Here is a 15,977-nt window from a genome sequence, read left to right as displayed (position 1 = left end):
TTGTCATCTGCTGCTAACACCGCCTCTTTTATGTGAACGCGCTCCCGGCTGGATTGGGAAACCCCGGGTTGAGTTACAGAGTTGATAACCGGCTTCGTGGTGCCGCTTATCCCGATTGTGATTGTTAGGGTTAGTTAAACCAGATAACGAAAATATATCCTGGGTATGTTGAACTCGCTTTGTGGTACAGGCCCCAGGTCAAATTCAAAAAATGGTTTATTTGACAACAGAAGGCAAGCACACTTACTTCAGAGTGGCTGAGTCCAAAATGAAATGATCCACAAATAAATCCGAAATGCACAAAACATAAGGAAACAGGATGACATGACGAGACAGAGCTAGGCAGGCAATACACTGCAATGACATGACACAGACTGAGGAAACAAGCAAGCATATATACACAGGGGGGCTTTCCGAAACTAGACCCTCGCCACTTTCACTCCGACACAGAGTGAACTTACGACACTATGGGAACGCCTGTAGGCGTAGCAGGTCTGAACATGAATGAAATCACTCCAGTCCTATTGGTTTGTTGCTAGAATGGTAAGGTGTGACGGAATAACCGGAGGAGTATAAAGCACACCTGTACACACTCATCATTAGCTTAAACTATGAAGCAGGCGCTTCAGGCGGGGAGAGAGGTGCGGCGGGCCGATGCAGTGTCTCGTTCCCCTTCTCGGGGAACCAGGGTTACATACGTAACCTGAGACGTTCCCCTTCGAGGGAACTCGAACTGCGTCGGTTACGACACTATGGGAACGAGATACCCACTAAATGTGCCGAAAACCCGCCTGCCCCAGTGTGCAATAAAGTGGCACGACTAAGAGGAGAGCGCACGAGTGCCAGGTGCCGAAGGAAGGTCAAGACTGTAAAACCGAATGAATGTGTGCGGAGTGGCCCAGCCAGCCGCTACACAAACATCCTGCAAAGAGGCCCCGGAAAGGAGGGCTCGAGAGGCCGCCATGCCCCTGGTCGAATGAGCCCTCACAGCCACAGGTGAAGGCAAACCGCACACCTGATAGGCCAGGGAAATAGTCTCAACAATCCAGTTGCTAATAGTATGTTTGATGCAGGGAGCCCAGCCCTGGGGGACCCAAAACACACTAGCAGCTGGTCAGCCTTCCTCCAACGGGAGAACCTCAGAGTGTAAATACTCAGTGCTCTGACCGGGCAGAGCAGAAGAAGTCTCCCATCCTCCGCCATCACATGAGGTGGAGGATGAAATGCCTGCAGCACTGTGGACCCTGCCGCACAAGAAGGCACTTTAGGGATGTATCCTGGACGAGGGTGTAGGATAGCCCTAATATTCCCCGGGGCAAACTCCAGGCTTTGCGGGGAAACCGAAAGCGCTTGGAGATCCCCCACCCTCCTCAGAGAGGTGATAGCAAGGAGGGTCTTGAGGGTCAAGTGCTTAGCCTCAGCTGACTCCAGGGTTTCGAAGGGGGCCTCAGCCAATGCCCCAAGAACCACCGCCAGATCCCAAGTGGGAACCTTGGACCAAGTCGCATGTCTCGTCCTCCGGGCACCACAGAGAAAACGTACAACCAAGGGAAGTTTCCCCAAAGACCCCTTCCTCAGAGGGGCGTGGAAAGATGAAATAGCTGCCACGTACACCTTGAGGGTGGAAGGGGAAAGACCAGCAGAGAACCGGTCCTGGAGGAACTCAAGCACCTGAACCACTGGGCAGGTAACCGGGTCCACCGACCGCTCCTTACACCAAGCAGAGAAAACACTCCACTTCAGGCCGTACATCCTCCGTGCAGACGGGGCCCTGGAGCTGAGGAGGGTCTCGACTGCTCCGGCTGTTAGACCCGCCTCTAGGTACTGTGCCCCCTCAGGGGCCAGACCCACAGTCGCCATACGGCGGGGCAAGGGTGAAGAACCCGGCCCTGCGTCTGGGACAGCAGGTCTCTCCTCAGAGGCGGGCCGTCCAGGAGCGACATGATGTCCGAGAACCACACCCGGGTTGGCCAGAACAGGGCTACGAGCAGTAGGCCGACATTTTCCTGGCGGACCCGCTCCAGAACCGGAAAAGCGTACAGACGTAGCCTCGGCCACGAATGTACCATGGCGTCCAGACCCAACGGGGCTGGAGGAACGAGAGAAAACCATAGCGGGCAGTGCGTAGTCTCTTGAGACGCAAACAGATCCACGTCTATGGGGCTGAACTCTCCGCACAAGAGCTTCACCACTTCGGGGTGAAATCTCTATTCCCCGGGCCTCAGCCCCTGCCTCGACAGCAGGTCTGCTCCCTGATTCTGCGTCCCCGGGAGATACATCGCCCTGAGCGATAGTAACCTCTGCTGGGACCACAGGAGGATCTGACGCGCCAGTCTGTACAGAGGGCGCGAGCGCAGACCGCCCTGGTGATTCAGATAGGCCACGACCGCTGTGTTGTCGGAACAAACCAGGACGTGGTGGCCTTGGAGATCGGGCAGGAAACTCCTTAGAGCCTGGAACACCGCCAACATCTCGAGACAGTTGATATGCCACTCGGACTGATGCACCTGCCAGGATCCCCTTGCAAAGCGGCTGCCCATGACCGCGCCCCAGCCCGTGAGGGAGGCGTCTGTCGAAAGGACCAGCCGGCGACAAGACCCTCCCAGCACGGGCCCCTGGGACAGGAACCAAGTTTCCTTCCAAACTGATAGGTAACGAAGACACTTGCGCGTAACCCAAATCAGATGGAAAGGATTTCCCCTCGGGGAAAAACCCTTGGTCCTTAGCCACCACTGCAGGGGTCTCATGTGCAGCAGTCCAGATGGTATTACGCTGGACGCAGACACCAGGAGACCCAACACTCGTTGAAAGTGTTTTATAGTGATGGGGTGACCCCCCTTTCACGGCAGCCAATATGGTGTTAACACGTGCCGGAGACAATTGTGCCCGCATTGTGGGTCGAATCCCATACTACCCCTAGGAGCCTCAGCCCTAAACGCAGCAGATGAGCCAGAACGACATCTCGATGCCGAACCGCCAACTCTCGAGACTGGGCTAGGATGAGCCAGTCATCGATGTAGTTGAAAATCCGGATGCCCTGGAGCTTCAGCGGGGCCAGTGCTGCATCCATACACTTGGTGAATGTGCGAGGGGCAAGTGCCAGGCAGAATGGAAGAACCCCGCTGCCATGTACAGGGGGGGATCTGAGAAAAGACTCCCCTACCCCGGTCCTACCTGGATGACGGTCCTCAGATCGCGTCTCTCAGAAGGCTGAGGTTGAGAGCGCCGCCTCGCTGCCCCAGCTCCTCGGGGCTCCTCGAGAAGCAACACTCCTCTCGGTAGGAGCTCGTAGAGGGAAGGGACCTACGCCTGGCAGCCTCAGCTGCCTTGGGTCCAGACCGGCGAGGGAGGTACTGGCGGAACGCTTCGCCCTGCATCTTAACGTGCTGGAACCGATCCTCCACCGAGTCCACCGCGTCACCGAAGAGGCCCGCCGTGCTCACCGGTGCATCGAGGAGGAAGCTCTTATCCTTCTCAGATATGCCCGCGAGGTTGAGCCATAGGTGACGCTCTGTGGCCACCAGAACCGACATGGACCAGCCAAAGTAGCGGCTGTTTCCTTGGTGGCCCGGAGAGACAGGTCCGTGGTTCTGCGAAGCTCCGCCAGACCTTCCTCAGAGGGACCCCCCCTCTGAACCATCTCCTGTAGCAGGTCGGCTTGGTAGGCTTGAAGCACCACCATGGGGTGCAAGCTCGCACCTGCCTGGCCCGCTGCCATGTACGCCTTCCCCACGAGCGTAGATGTAGTGCGACATGGCTTGGAGGGTAACGCCGGCTTCTCCAGGGAGGACGCAAGTCGAGGGGAGAGATAGCTCGCAAGCGCATCCTCCACCCGAGGCATCCTCCCATAACCACGGTCCCTAACCCCCATCACATTACTGTAGTTCAGTGATCGGGGTGTGGAAAGCCGTGTAGAGAAGGGTCTGCCCCATGATTTACTCAGTTCATCATGTAAATCAGGAAAGAATGGCAGAGACCGGCGTGGAGGTGGCGCGTGGTGCTTAAAAAACCTTTCATCAAGCTTACCACTAGCCTGTGGTGTCTGCTCCTCCTGTGGCCAGTTGATGTTGAGCTTAGCCACGGCTCTTGTCACCACCTCCAGCAGCTCTTCATAGTCGGGCGCCGCCTGATGACTCCGACCCGACACCCGGAAGTCATCGTCCACTATGCTGAGCACGTCCACCTCCTCGGAGTCGGATTGCTGCAGCGTCTCCGGATCCAAACCGCAAGCGGGAGAAGCCGAGAAACGGGCTCCCGAACGAGGAAAGGAAGCGTCGGAGCCAGCGGATGAAGGTCGGGAAAAAGCCTCAGCCGTCCCGAAATCCTCCGACAGATCACGCTGTGAACCCCATGAGTGAAGCCGCCGCAAATAAACAACAGTGGTATTAAGATTCAGGATTGATGTTGAGCAAAAGTGTGTTTTTTGCAGTAATGAAACTGAAAGCATTTGTCATTCATTTTGTGTTTGTGTCTAACATGACTTTATATATTTACGAAAAATAAATATTATATTCCTTTATGAAAAGATTGATATTCATTGTAAAGAAAAGCCTATAGGCCTATATTTGAACCTCTTTAACTTAGCCTATATGAAAAATGTTACATTCACAAATACAACATTTCAATATAAATCATATGGGCTACGTTGTTAACCTGTGAATGGTGACTTGACAATGTCAGGGTAGTTTCAAAATAAAAAATCCTACATGTTAACCGGCGAAGTCACACGCAACGCAAATTGAAAGAAAGCTCCCCCATCGTGCAGCAAAGGGTGTTACACACCTTCAACAAGCCAGCATCGGTGCTGACTCAGCATTTGAGGGTTTAACAACCCACTACCACTCAGCCCTCATTGGTTTCGGATGGCACTCAATGTGGCTGACCCTCTGCATGAACGCGCAAACGGAGTGGATGTATGTAGGGAGAGGGAGTAGCAAGCAGTTTCGGAAAGGCCCATGGGCTGAGGAGCTGGGAGGGGATACACAGGTGAAAGACATGAGGGACTAATCAAGCACACCAACAGGCAGAGAAAACAGCAGATACTAACAGATGCAAAACACAAGACCATACATTAATTGGAACTCAAAGTAGGCCTACTTAGCGGATAAGCAGGCAGAGGAATTGCTAAGGGGGATAGCAAATCTTAATGCAGAAAATACAGTGAACATAATAAGGCAAAACTAAACCAGGACAGACAGGCAAACTGAATAATAAACTGAACAACGAGGACAGACTATAGCAGAACAATCAGAATAATAATGAAACTAAACAGATTAGACCAGACACGCCCACAGTGTGACAACCACAGTGATGGTACTCCATCACACTACCCTCCCCTTCAGGGAAGTGCACCCATCCGCTTCACGCACACAGGCGTCCCTCACACATCCACCAACCGTACTTCTCCAATCCCAGGGTGCCCCCACTAGTGCTTCACCCATCTCTGGGGTCCCTCACACACAGGGGTTCACCAACCTTCGGGGTTCCTCATACGGTTCACACTCTGGGCACGCTTCCAAAGACCTCACTGCAAGCTATCCCAACACTGTCACCAGATTTAAACGCAGGTGTGCATGGTACCAAACAAGCAATGTGACCAGTTGCGGTTTGGTACTATGGAAACCCAGGTTCGACTCTAGGTGGGGTGACTGCTCTCTCCCATCACTACATATAGATGAATACTAAAAAATAGTATCAAGATCAAATTACGTGACCTCTGAAACAGTCAGTATTGCTCTCTTTTTCAGGTTTACCCCCCTCCAACGTGTCACCTCTGGCCTCTCCTTGCCCGTCTCCTCCCGTCCAGGGGACTCCTGTCTCCAGCCCCACTACAAAGACATGTTCAGTGCAGCTTCCTGAGCTGGCTGGGCCCCTGACAGAGAGGACCCCTGGCTCTGTGGCCCCCAAGAGCCACCACAGAGCCTTAACTCACAGCCAGAGTGCCCCGAGCTCCACCACCCCTCACTGGCGACCTCCGCTGCTCTGCGGCAGGTAACATTCTGAGCGACCGCACACCAGCTTAATTCTTCTGTTGCATTTTGATAAGTCATTGTTAATTTCAGATTCACAAATATTGGAATAAGGTTTCAGAAGCATCTGTGTCCATTTGTGTGAATTTCGTTTATCAGATACGTGAGAAGCCTAGCATGCATCCTCTGAATGTGTCAGTGTTTCTCTGCTCTCATTCTATCAGCTGTGGCAGGCCATTCAACAATCGACTAAACCATGGCGTAGAATCTGTTGACAAAGGAGACAGAATACCCCATCCAGGTAAACAGCTTGTGAGTGGTTGACCTTAGACATACAGTATCTATCCAACTGAGCAAATAAACATGACTCCTTAGGTAGTGTTTGAACATGTTTGGTCATGTGCAGTGTTTCTACTAAAAAACTAGTATTCCACAAACCAAACACAGTAATGAGGGTTTCTGGTGTAAGAGAAGGATCTGTGAATCTTAATGAAGTGAGTGATTAAAAAGGAAATGCTTTCAGAATTTAACCTCATTGATAAATATAGACTGTTCTTCCAGCTTATTTTCCAGGTTGATAATTTGATTCACTCAAACTGACCTTCTCCACAGCTGCCCTCATTGTAGCTTTGGATAACCACCAACATGGTTACGTCAATTCCCGCATGTCCAACGTGTGTGTTGTCTCTCCAGATGAGCGTGCCGTAGCTTCTTCGGACTACGACAGCACCTACGACAGCACCTACGAGACCAACCACAGTGACAGCAGCGACTTTGCACAGAATGAAGAGGATGGAGAAGGAGGCAAGAAGCCACCTGAAGCAAGGGAAGGTTGCAGGGAGTATTTGGCAGAGGGTATCGTTCTTCACCCGCTCCTGCCATCACCGGAGGTAGGCAATCAGACAGGCTTAGTTCGGTAACAAGAAAAAAGTCTCAGTTATCTGTAGGGCTGTCCCCGACTAAGGATTTACATAATCAAATCAGAATCGTCAAGTCCTGTCTATAGTCGACTGTTAGTCGAATCATGTGTGTTTTTGTGCACGGCGATTGCGAGCTGAAGCTTAACTGAGGCTTATCGTTGACCATTTTCCCTCTCTCTCTCTCTCTCTCTATTGCCTGCCATTCAGCGGTTTTGTGCAGAGTTTTTGCCGTGCTGCCACAACTACATGCACGTCACGGTTCCTCGTGGGTCTGTTTCAAGTAGCGGCTGTTGAAAAACGATATAATATTCTTTGTGTGGTTCATCAACGGTGATAAATTACCCGAAAGTCCCGCGAGGTGTGGACAACTCGGCACAACACTGATGAAGCTGGGGCTCCGTCTCTTCATCAAGTTTTCCTCCTGCCACTACACACACATACGCTAGGCCTACACATGCGCACTGATGACCCCGGGTTAGGGTTACAATTTTGGATTCATTCATTTGGGGTTTTTTTATTTTTACATGTTTATTTGAAACATTGAAAATTATTGAAATGTGTATTGTAATTGGCTGTATATTAACTTATTGGGAGAAAACTGGTAGTTCTATGTAAAATCAGACATTGAGCACCCCCATATCGCATAAATGGCATGATCCTTGTTTCGCTGCGAAGCTTCGACTGTGAGATTGACAGTCGAATCAGGCTCCGCCCATCAAAGCATCAAATCTTCGACTATTTGGGGGTCAGCCCTAGTTATCTGTTATGTGCTTCAAATCCCTCCAAATACAACAAGAAAGAAAGACGAATGGGTCATTTCATTCTCAATAAGAACAAATGAGTCATTTTAACAATTAGGTTTAATTTTTATAATGATTTAACTTTTATTTACTGTCATTAGGTAGATAACCTGTTTGATTAACAACAGACCATTTTGAAAGTGTTTTTTCTAAATGCTGTAAACCAAGCAGTGGTGCAATCAGCAAAATTGTGAACTGATCTAAACTTGCCTGTTGACCATCTAACAGTAGTGATGAATGTCATTTTACTGTACCTGCGAGTATCTTTCTGACTCTCTCTCCTCTGCACCTCTACCTTTACCTGCCAGGACAAGCCGGTCCTGGCCCAGGTGCCTCTGCTGATGGAGGGGCTAGAGCCTCTGATGAGTCAACTCAACAACTGGAACTTTCCCATTTTCAGTCTAGTGGAGAAGACCCACAGCAAGACAGGCTGCATCCTCAGTCAGGTAAACACAAATTAGTGAGGACATGTTGAAACCTATTGCATATGACATTTATTTAAAACATGTTGATATTGATTAAATTAAAGGAAGGAAGGAAGGAAGGAACTCATATTGATAGAAATGTTCATGGAAGTGTAATTAGCAGCTTAATGTGGGCAGTGAGAAGAGTAAATTAAGCTTGCTACAACAACAACACTAGAAAAACAATCTGTGACACATACAGTACAGTTTCCAAAATGTCATCAGTTCCAAAAGCAATTTTGTGTTAGTAATGTTAGACTTAGGATGGCCATGTGTTATTTAGAAATCCGTCTGTATACTCTTCTATGACCCTTTAAAGAATAAAACGTGTGCTGTGGAATGACAAGTGGCTTGACCCACAAGATCAGATTCTGACAAGCATGGTGTGAATAACACCGTAGCTCAGTCTTAATATCAGTTAGGAATAAGTTAGGATTGTTCTTAACAGGCATAATTATACATCTAAGCCTCTATGGAGATAATAGATGATTCACAGTATGTTTTCCTTGTGTTATGTACCAGGTCTCGTATAGGCTCTTTGAGGACACCGGCCTGTTTGAGACCTTCAGAATTCCCGTACAAGAGTTCATGAACTACTTCCATGCTTTGGAGAATGGATACAGGGTCATCCCTTGTGAGTAGAGGATCTCCATGTTTATCAAATTGTTTAAGTGAACTATTGATATCCAGTATTACCTTTATCGGCCACAAGGTGGATGCATTGCGTCATCAGTGAAATAAACCAGGCCTGCTTTCTGCTTCAGTGTGGCATGCTCATATTGACTGCAGTTCATTAACTAAGACCACGCCAATTGAGTTATAACAGATAGTTTATTTGGTTAAAGAGAAGGCTGAGGAAGGAAAGGATGGAGGAGAGGGATGTAGGGGTCGAGGAGAAAGGAATGAAGGGGTCAAGGGGGAAGTGATAAAGGGGTCGAGGGGAAAGGAATGAAGGGGTCGAGGGTGAGAGGTTGAGAAGGTAGGGATTAACACGGTTGATCTGGGTTGTGGTGGCCGGAGCGGAACCTGGGTGTCGAGAATCAGGGTGGGGGCACGTCTCAATAAGCGTCTTGCTTTATGATCCCCTGTGGTTCCTGTGGTAGAAAAAGAACAATTACTTTGGCGGAATTATGAATTTTAGCATGCATGTCTTTGATGGTGGGAGGAAACCGGAGCGCCAGGGGGAAACCCACACAAACACGTGGAGAACATGCAAACTCCACACAGAAAGGCCTGGGCTGACCGAGGTCTGGACCCAGGACCTTCTTGCAGTGAGGCCATAGTGCTGTCCATTGGGCCACCGTGCTGCCCATTGAAAGAGGTGAGAAACAGGGTTGGGGGGGGAAGGATGTGAGAACTGAGAAACGGGAGAGGAAGGGGTTAGACAGGCTTAAATAGTGTACGTATGTGCAGGTTCTTGGATTAGAGAGGCATAGGTGGATGAAATGAGTGAAGCACAGGTGGTTGGATTAATGAGAGAGAGAGGCGTGGTCTTGTTCCTGAACCTCAGTTATAATAACTATATTTATCAGGTGTTTTCTGTTTTCTGTTCATTTTGGCATTTAATATCAGAAGATGTTCACATGTTATTAACTAAAATATCTATGTCAATTCATGTTTAGACTGATGATGACAGATAGCTCAGTTTTTACATCTAAAATCTAAAAGGAATTTGAATAACAGTATGTGACGTAAGTAACATAAGTACATTTATTAGTGTTTTTGATTGATTGATTGATTAAAATATATGTATTTTTTTTAAATACTGTAGCTCTTATAACCAGTTTTATTTTTAGCACAGTTTCAGGGGGACAACTATATTTATGCACTAAGCTATTATTTTTAGGTAGTCCCTGCTCAGTGTGCTATATTTGCTTCAAATATGTAGATTTCACCAATCTCGTATACAAAAGTATGAGCCTTAGAACCATCCTGCTTAGCACTTTACTTAGAGATTACACAATTTCAGTATCTCAATTTTAAGATAACAGCTGACCACTATCAAGTAATATCAACCCTTTTCAAAAATACAATTTTATACATAAAAGCTCTGCTAATTTTACATTTTGGGATTATGTTTGAAAATTATCCTGCGTGATTGCATAACAGCACCTTGACTGCTTGACAAAGCTACATGAGCCATGCTACTTTTGTAAAAATGTGTTGATATTGGTGTTGCCGGTGTTCTGTCGATTTATGCTACCTATCGAGATGTGCTACGTAGCGGTTCTGCGCATGCATTTGACCCACAAGCGTGGTCTGTTTCCACAGCCATAAATCTGTGCAACCTTGCTGTTGGGCATGCTGTCGATACAGTGACTGATCGTCAGCAATATCAAAAATAATCATTATTGATCTATTAGAATACGCTACCCCTGGTATTTTAAATAAAAATGGCACAATATAGTATTTCAACATGCTCCCCCTCTCCTTACAGTACACACGGAGGCAGTGAGTGCAGTATAAAATGATTCTGTAGTGGGAGCATGATAGGGGATATTAGCCAGAATACGCTACCCCTGAAATTATGTTAAAATATAATCAAAAACAGATGTCATAATAATGTGAGAGTTATAAATTTATGGGATTGGAAAAGGGAACATATAAGATAGCATTTTTCGATAGGGCAGAGCGACTCGATAGACTCTGGTATCGATTTGTGCTGTGGTAGCATTTTTCGACAAGGCAGCATCGTCAGAACACCGGCGGAAGTGCTTCCGTGTGACGTGGAGGTCACGTACCGATCCTTGGGCTGATGTCTGCGACTTTGCTGCAGTGGAATAAAGACACGATTGAGTTTACTTTCTATTGTGATAGTTCTTGCCTGGCCACATCTTACTCTAGTGAGGAGGAAACTTTGATATGTAGTGGCAGAAACTTGTTTCCATGAGATGAGATGAGAGATTTCTCTCTCTCTTTCTCTCAGGCCTATTGCCATGAATGTTTAGATTGTTTAGGTTGCAGTGTTGCCAGAGCACAAATTCATATATAAACAATACAAAATATATAATTAATAAACAATGAAATTACATTATAAAAACTAAAGAAAGAGGAATAAAAACAACAAAAACACAATATAGGCCTATGTTACACTGAAAATATGTCTTGCTTTTTGACAAGCAGTAGAATTTTTCAAAGGAACAATTATTAAAATAACAAACAATCTTTATGATAATAATGTGATAATTAAGTTACTTTATACAAACAACAATGGTTCTCAGTTTGTTGAGAAAAAAATTAGTATTGAAAGTATTGTTCAGGAACCGATATCGAAGTCGAGGTATCGTATCAATATCGAAAATCTTTGAACGATACCCAGCCCTAGCTGGGATTTCAACACAATGATCAAAGTGATCTGGCATTTCATCACTGTTGCCCTCCACTGGTGTGAATTAGTGTTTAATTTTACTCTCCCCAGATCACAACCGGATCCATGCCACTGACGTACTTCATGCGGTTTGGTACCTCACCACGCAGCCTGTGCCAGGCCTGCCCGCCCTGCTGACTGAGAATGGGATACACATTGGTGAGGACCTTTAATACAAACAGTACTTCTTTGAGATCAACTCACACTCATGAACAAAACAAAAAAAAAATCCAACCTCATATCATATTAATATCACACACATTCACAGACTTCACAGAAACAAAAACTGAGTTACAAAAATATACACATTGTAGCATTGCATGCATTTATTCAGACACACAATCACACAATGGTGAATAAATCTGCATTCACAAACAAAGGAGAAGTAAGCATGCAATAAGTGGATAAGAAGTGAAAGTACGGCAGAAATGAGGCCATTGTGAAAAGAAACAGCCATTTATAATTTGCACCAGTTCTAATCAGTCAACATATGTTTGTTTGTTAAATGATGTTTAATTGATTTAAACCTAGTTACAACATGACTCATTTTGCATTTGTTTGAAATAGTTTAGAAATTTGGCAAACTCAGTTAGCTATTTAATTGATCCCATCCACTACTGAACTTCTGTATGTACGATTGGCCCCACAAGACTAACAGTAGAGTAAATAAGAGTTGCTTTTAATCTTCTTGACATATCAGTTATCATTTTACAACATCCTGGTGAAAGAGACTGTAGAGCAGGTGAAATGAGACAAAATGCTGAAAGTTTCTTTCAGAGTAAACAGTCTGAGAGCACCGGGTTTAACAGTAATTAAGTAAATAGTAGTAAGTAAGTGGTGGCAGCATTTGAACAGATCAGCATTGGTGACTGGGGCATGAGCTGTGTTCTTTTTTTTGCCTGTAGACTCAGAGAATGGCATTACACCTGGTGCCACAGGCTTCCTGGTGTCCAAGATGAACTCTGTGCTGGAGGAAAGCTATGGCTCCCTGGCTGGCCTTATCCCTGCCTTGGAGCTCATGGCCCTGTATGTAGCCGCTGCCATGCACGACTATGACCATCCCGGAAGAACCAACGCCTTCCTAGTAGCTACCAGTGCACCACAGGTGAAAATGTTGTGTGGGCTGTGGTGATGGATTGATGAAGAGGTGGTACTGATGGATAATGAGGATAATTTACTGTTGATTTCATAAAAACAAGGGAAGCTCAAATTGTAATCAAGTCAATTCATTTTTTGTCAGTAAGTTGAAGTAACCTGTTACTACTACTGCAATCAGGGGTTCATCCATGAAGGGAAAAATTGGAACCCCCAAAAATACAACAACCTAGGGAAATATGCCACAAAAAACTACAGGATTCATATTTCACCACAGTTTAAAACAGCTTGATATTATCACATTACAAGTAATAAGTAATACCAAAACACTGCTCAAAAGTAGAAGGCAATATAGCGAAGAACATAAATCACCCACAGTCAGATGTGCACGATAGCAGGACATATGCAGATCAGAGTTGAGGATCTTGCTGTAGTCACCTTCAGGCCTGAAAGTAAAGTAATTCAGCTATTAATCGTAATCTTAATTTCTTCAGCCCACATCACAATTTAAACAAGGCGATAAATAAGACCATGCAAGCCCCTATGTGTTTCACAGGTAATGTTCAACAATCACTGTCTCCTCTTGGTCTTCCACCGTAGGCTCTTCTATACAATGATCGTTCAGTCTTGGAAAATCACCATGCGGCATCAGCGTGGAACCTCTTCATGTCTCGACCTGAGTATAACTTCCTGGTTAACCTTGAACATGTGGAGTTCAAGCGCTTCCGCTTCCTAGTCATCGAAGCCATCCTGGCCACCGACCTCAAAAAGCACTTTGATTTCCTTGCAGAGTTTAATGCAAAGGTAAACCTGTAAAACCGAAAAAATGACCATCCATCAGCAATTATTGTTATCATTCAATCTGAATTAAAAATCTCAGATTGTCCTAAACTTCAGTTGACAACCATTCAGTTAGGAATATTTAGGTTTCTCTTTACACAAACCCTCCTGTGCACACCTCTCCAGGTGGGTGATGAAGGAGTGTCCGGTATTGATTGGACCAACGAAAACGACAGATTGCTGGTGTGCCAGATGTGCATCAAGCTAGCTGATGTCAATGGGCCGCTGAAGTGTAAGGAGCTGCACCTGCAGTGGACGGAGGGGATCGTCAACGAGTTCTACGAACAAGTATGCTTATAAATATCTGCATCTTATCCCTTTCAAAGATATTTGGATTTAGATAGATAGCACCTCACACATAGATCGATCGGAGTGTACTGGAAATAGGCAAAAATGGTTGGTCATAGAGAGTGACAGTCACCAAACAACCCACCACACCTCTGTCATCAAGCAATTTTCCTTTTTTGCTCACCTTCCTCCACCGTGAGGTCAGACTCAACGACACAGCACCGCCTCTGCAGATGATAGGGATTTCTTGCTCAAGGACCCTTCAGCAAGGTTTTATGTGTGAGACTGGATGTTCCCTCTAAAGAGTAACAATAGCCAACAGCCTACAAGCTCATGAATTTGTTAGAGACTGCATTTGACGAATGCTTGGCAACAAATCCTGTTCTTAACTAAACAATCCCTCTTATTGGTCAGTTCTGTTAGTACCGAGCAAGTCGATAAAGATCACATCTAATGGGAGAGAGTTGTGATTACTTACCAAGCAGCGATATGTTGTAAGTAGAAAAGCACTAATTTGACATAATTGAAGCTATTGTATACACTGCAGTCAGTGGTATCATAATGTCATTCTTCTCAAAATGAAAGATCTTTGTATTTGTACACAGATGTATGGCTCTAACAGACGTTTGTTATCACAAGGTTTCTTTTGACAAGCGGCAAGCTCACTATCATCTATTTGGTTATTATTTTGTCATTCAATCAAGGGAACTTACTCACATGTACCAACGATATCAAAACACTGTGTAGCAGCTAGACACCTCTAATCAGAGGGGCGCTGATTACTCAGGAAAACGTCCTCCCTTTGATCTGTTTCTGAAGCTTAGCATTCTGCTATTCCTTTCAAACCTTCTAATTCTCATAATAGCTTTGAGAATTATGTAGGTCCTTTGAGCAGGAGCATCAGGGGTTGGGTGGAGTAAGACAGAGTGCATGAGAGACAGAGGGTGTGCGTATGTTTTTCTCTTCAGAGGGGAGACGGATGACCTAAATGAGTCATCTTTCACAGCGCTCATTCACAGTCACACAGAGGAACATCACAGGGATGGAACTGACGCTCTCAGCGACAACAGAGTCAGTACAGATGTGCACACACACACACACACACACACACACACACACACTCACACACACACACACACACACACACACACAAGTATGCATTTACATTATATTCTGCAATGCACCACTTTAATATTCAAAACCAATAATAGTCATTTCTGGTACTGATAAACAATTCCCTCTTTGTCCCCACTCCTGCTATACACACACACACACACACACACACACACACACACACATACACACACACACACACTCACACACACCTCTCACGCGAACCACTACTGCAGTGCACTGACGCCATTCAGGTTTCAGGTTGCCATAGCAATGGGAGCCCTTTCCCCTCTGTCCTCCTATTGAATCACTATTAAAGCCCTGACAATGGGAAAACAAACACAAAAGCACTGTACATGACTGTCAGAATATGTGAAAGTAATAATAAAAATTATAATAATACATTTGTTTATATAGTACCTTTTAAAAACTTAAGACTTAAGATAAAATTAAAACAAGAAGTCAAGAGACACGAAAGTGCAAAACTCAAAATGTCAATATAAATGAATACAAATAAAAAGCAATAAAAACCACAAGCCACCTTTATTGAAGAAATGTTCAAGAATGAAAAATATCTTAAAATAAATAAGCTTATTTAAAAAAGTCATTTATTTGGGAAATGTTTGTTTTATTTAGATTCTGTTGAGAAAATCAACTCATACAATTCCATTTTTTGTTTATTTTCTATTGGGTGCAATGTATTTTGCTGGAACAGACACCGAACAGGTGTATTGCAAAGATTTCTATAGATATTGCCTTAGTTTGTGTGAATAAAAACAGTTCCATCAGTAATGCTATCAGCAGAAGAAATCCAATAATGAGATTCTAATAATTTTGGCTGTCTCGAGCTGTCACTGTTATCTGATACAAAATAGAAAAGTGGAAAAGGCATGAATGACAAATAACCCAAGGACGAGCAAGGAAAAGCATGTATCCACTTTGCCTTGTGTTTATCTGGTCTCCATTTCCAGTAGACACTTATATAAGTCATACAAATGGCTCATTCAGCAAATACAATTACAAACATCTGATATATTGTGGGGAGTCAGACCTGGTTGTTGCGCCCTGTCTATGCATATTTGGTGGCCAAAGATAATTAGTCGGAATATTTATGTCAGTAT

The 15,977-nt window shown here is 45.4% G+C and overlaps 1 protein-coding gene across 1 annotated transcript in view; it reads left to right on the top strand.

Moving 5' to 3' along the window:
* LOC119883271 (cGMP-inhibited 3',5'-cyclic phosphodiesterase A-like) overlaps positions 1-15,977 on the top strand; it is an 83,641-nt gene that overhangs the window by 58,397 nt on the left and 9,267 nt on the right. The window contains exons 5-13 of the mRNA XM_038693838.1: positions 5,748-5,991; positions 6,194-6,270; positions 6,663-6,859; positions 7,998-8,135; positions 8,676-8,787; positions 11,572-11,679; positions 12,426-12,625; positions 13,216-13,419; positions 13,582-13,743. Coding sequence (XP_038549766.1) covers positions 5,748-5,991; positions 6,194-6,270; positions 6,663-6,859; positions 7,998-8,135; positions 8,676-8,787; positions 11,572-11,679; positions 12,426-12,625; positions 13,216-13,419; positions 13,582-13,743 — 1,442 coding nt within the window. The remainder of the gene's footprint in view (positions 1-5,747; positions 5,992-6,193; positions 6,271-6,662; positions 6,860-7,997; positions 8,136-8,675; positions 8,788-11,571; positions 11,680-12,425; positions 12,626-13,215; positions 13,420-13,581; positions 13,744-15,977) is intronic.

This window comes from Micropterus salmoides, unplaced genomic scaffold (genome assembly GCF_014851395.1).
Source record: "Micropterus salmoides isolate LMB-PRFRI ecotype aquatic unplaced genomic scaffold, ASM1485139v1 Ms_hic_scaffold_3, whole genome shotgun sequence".
Taxonomy (NCBI): Eukaryota; Metazoa; Chordata; class Actinopteri; order Centrarchiformes; family Centrarchidae; genus Micropterus; species Micropterus salmoides.
Note: the sequence above shows the minus strand (reverse complement) of the source record. Positions and strands in the feature narration are given on the sequence as shown.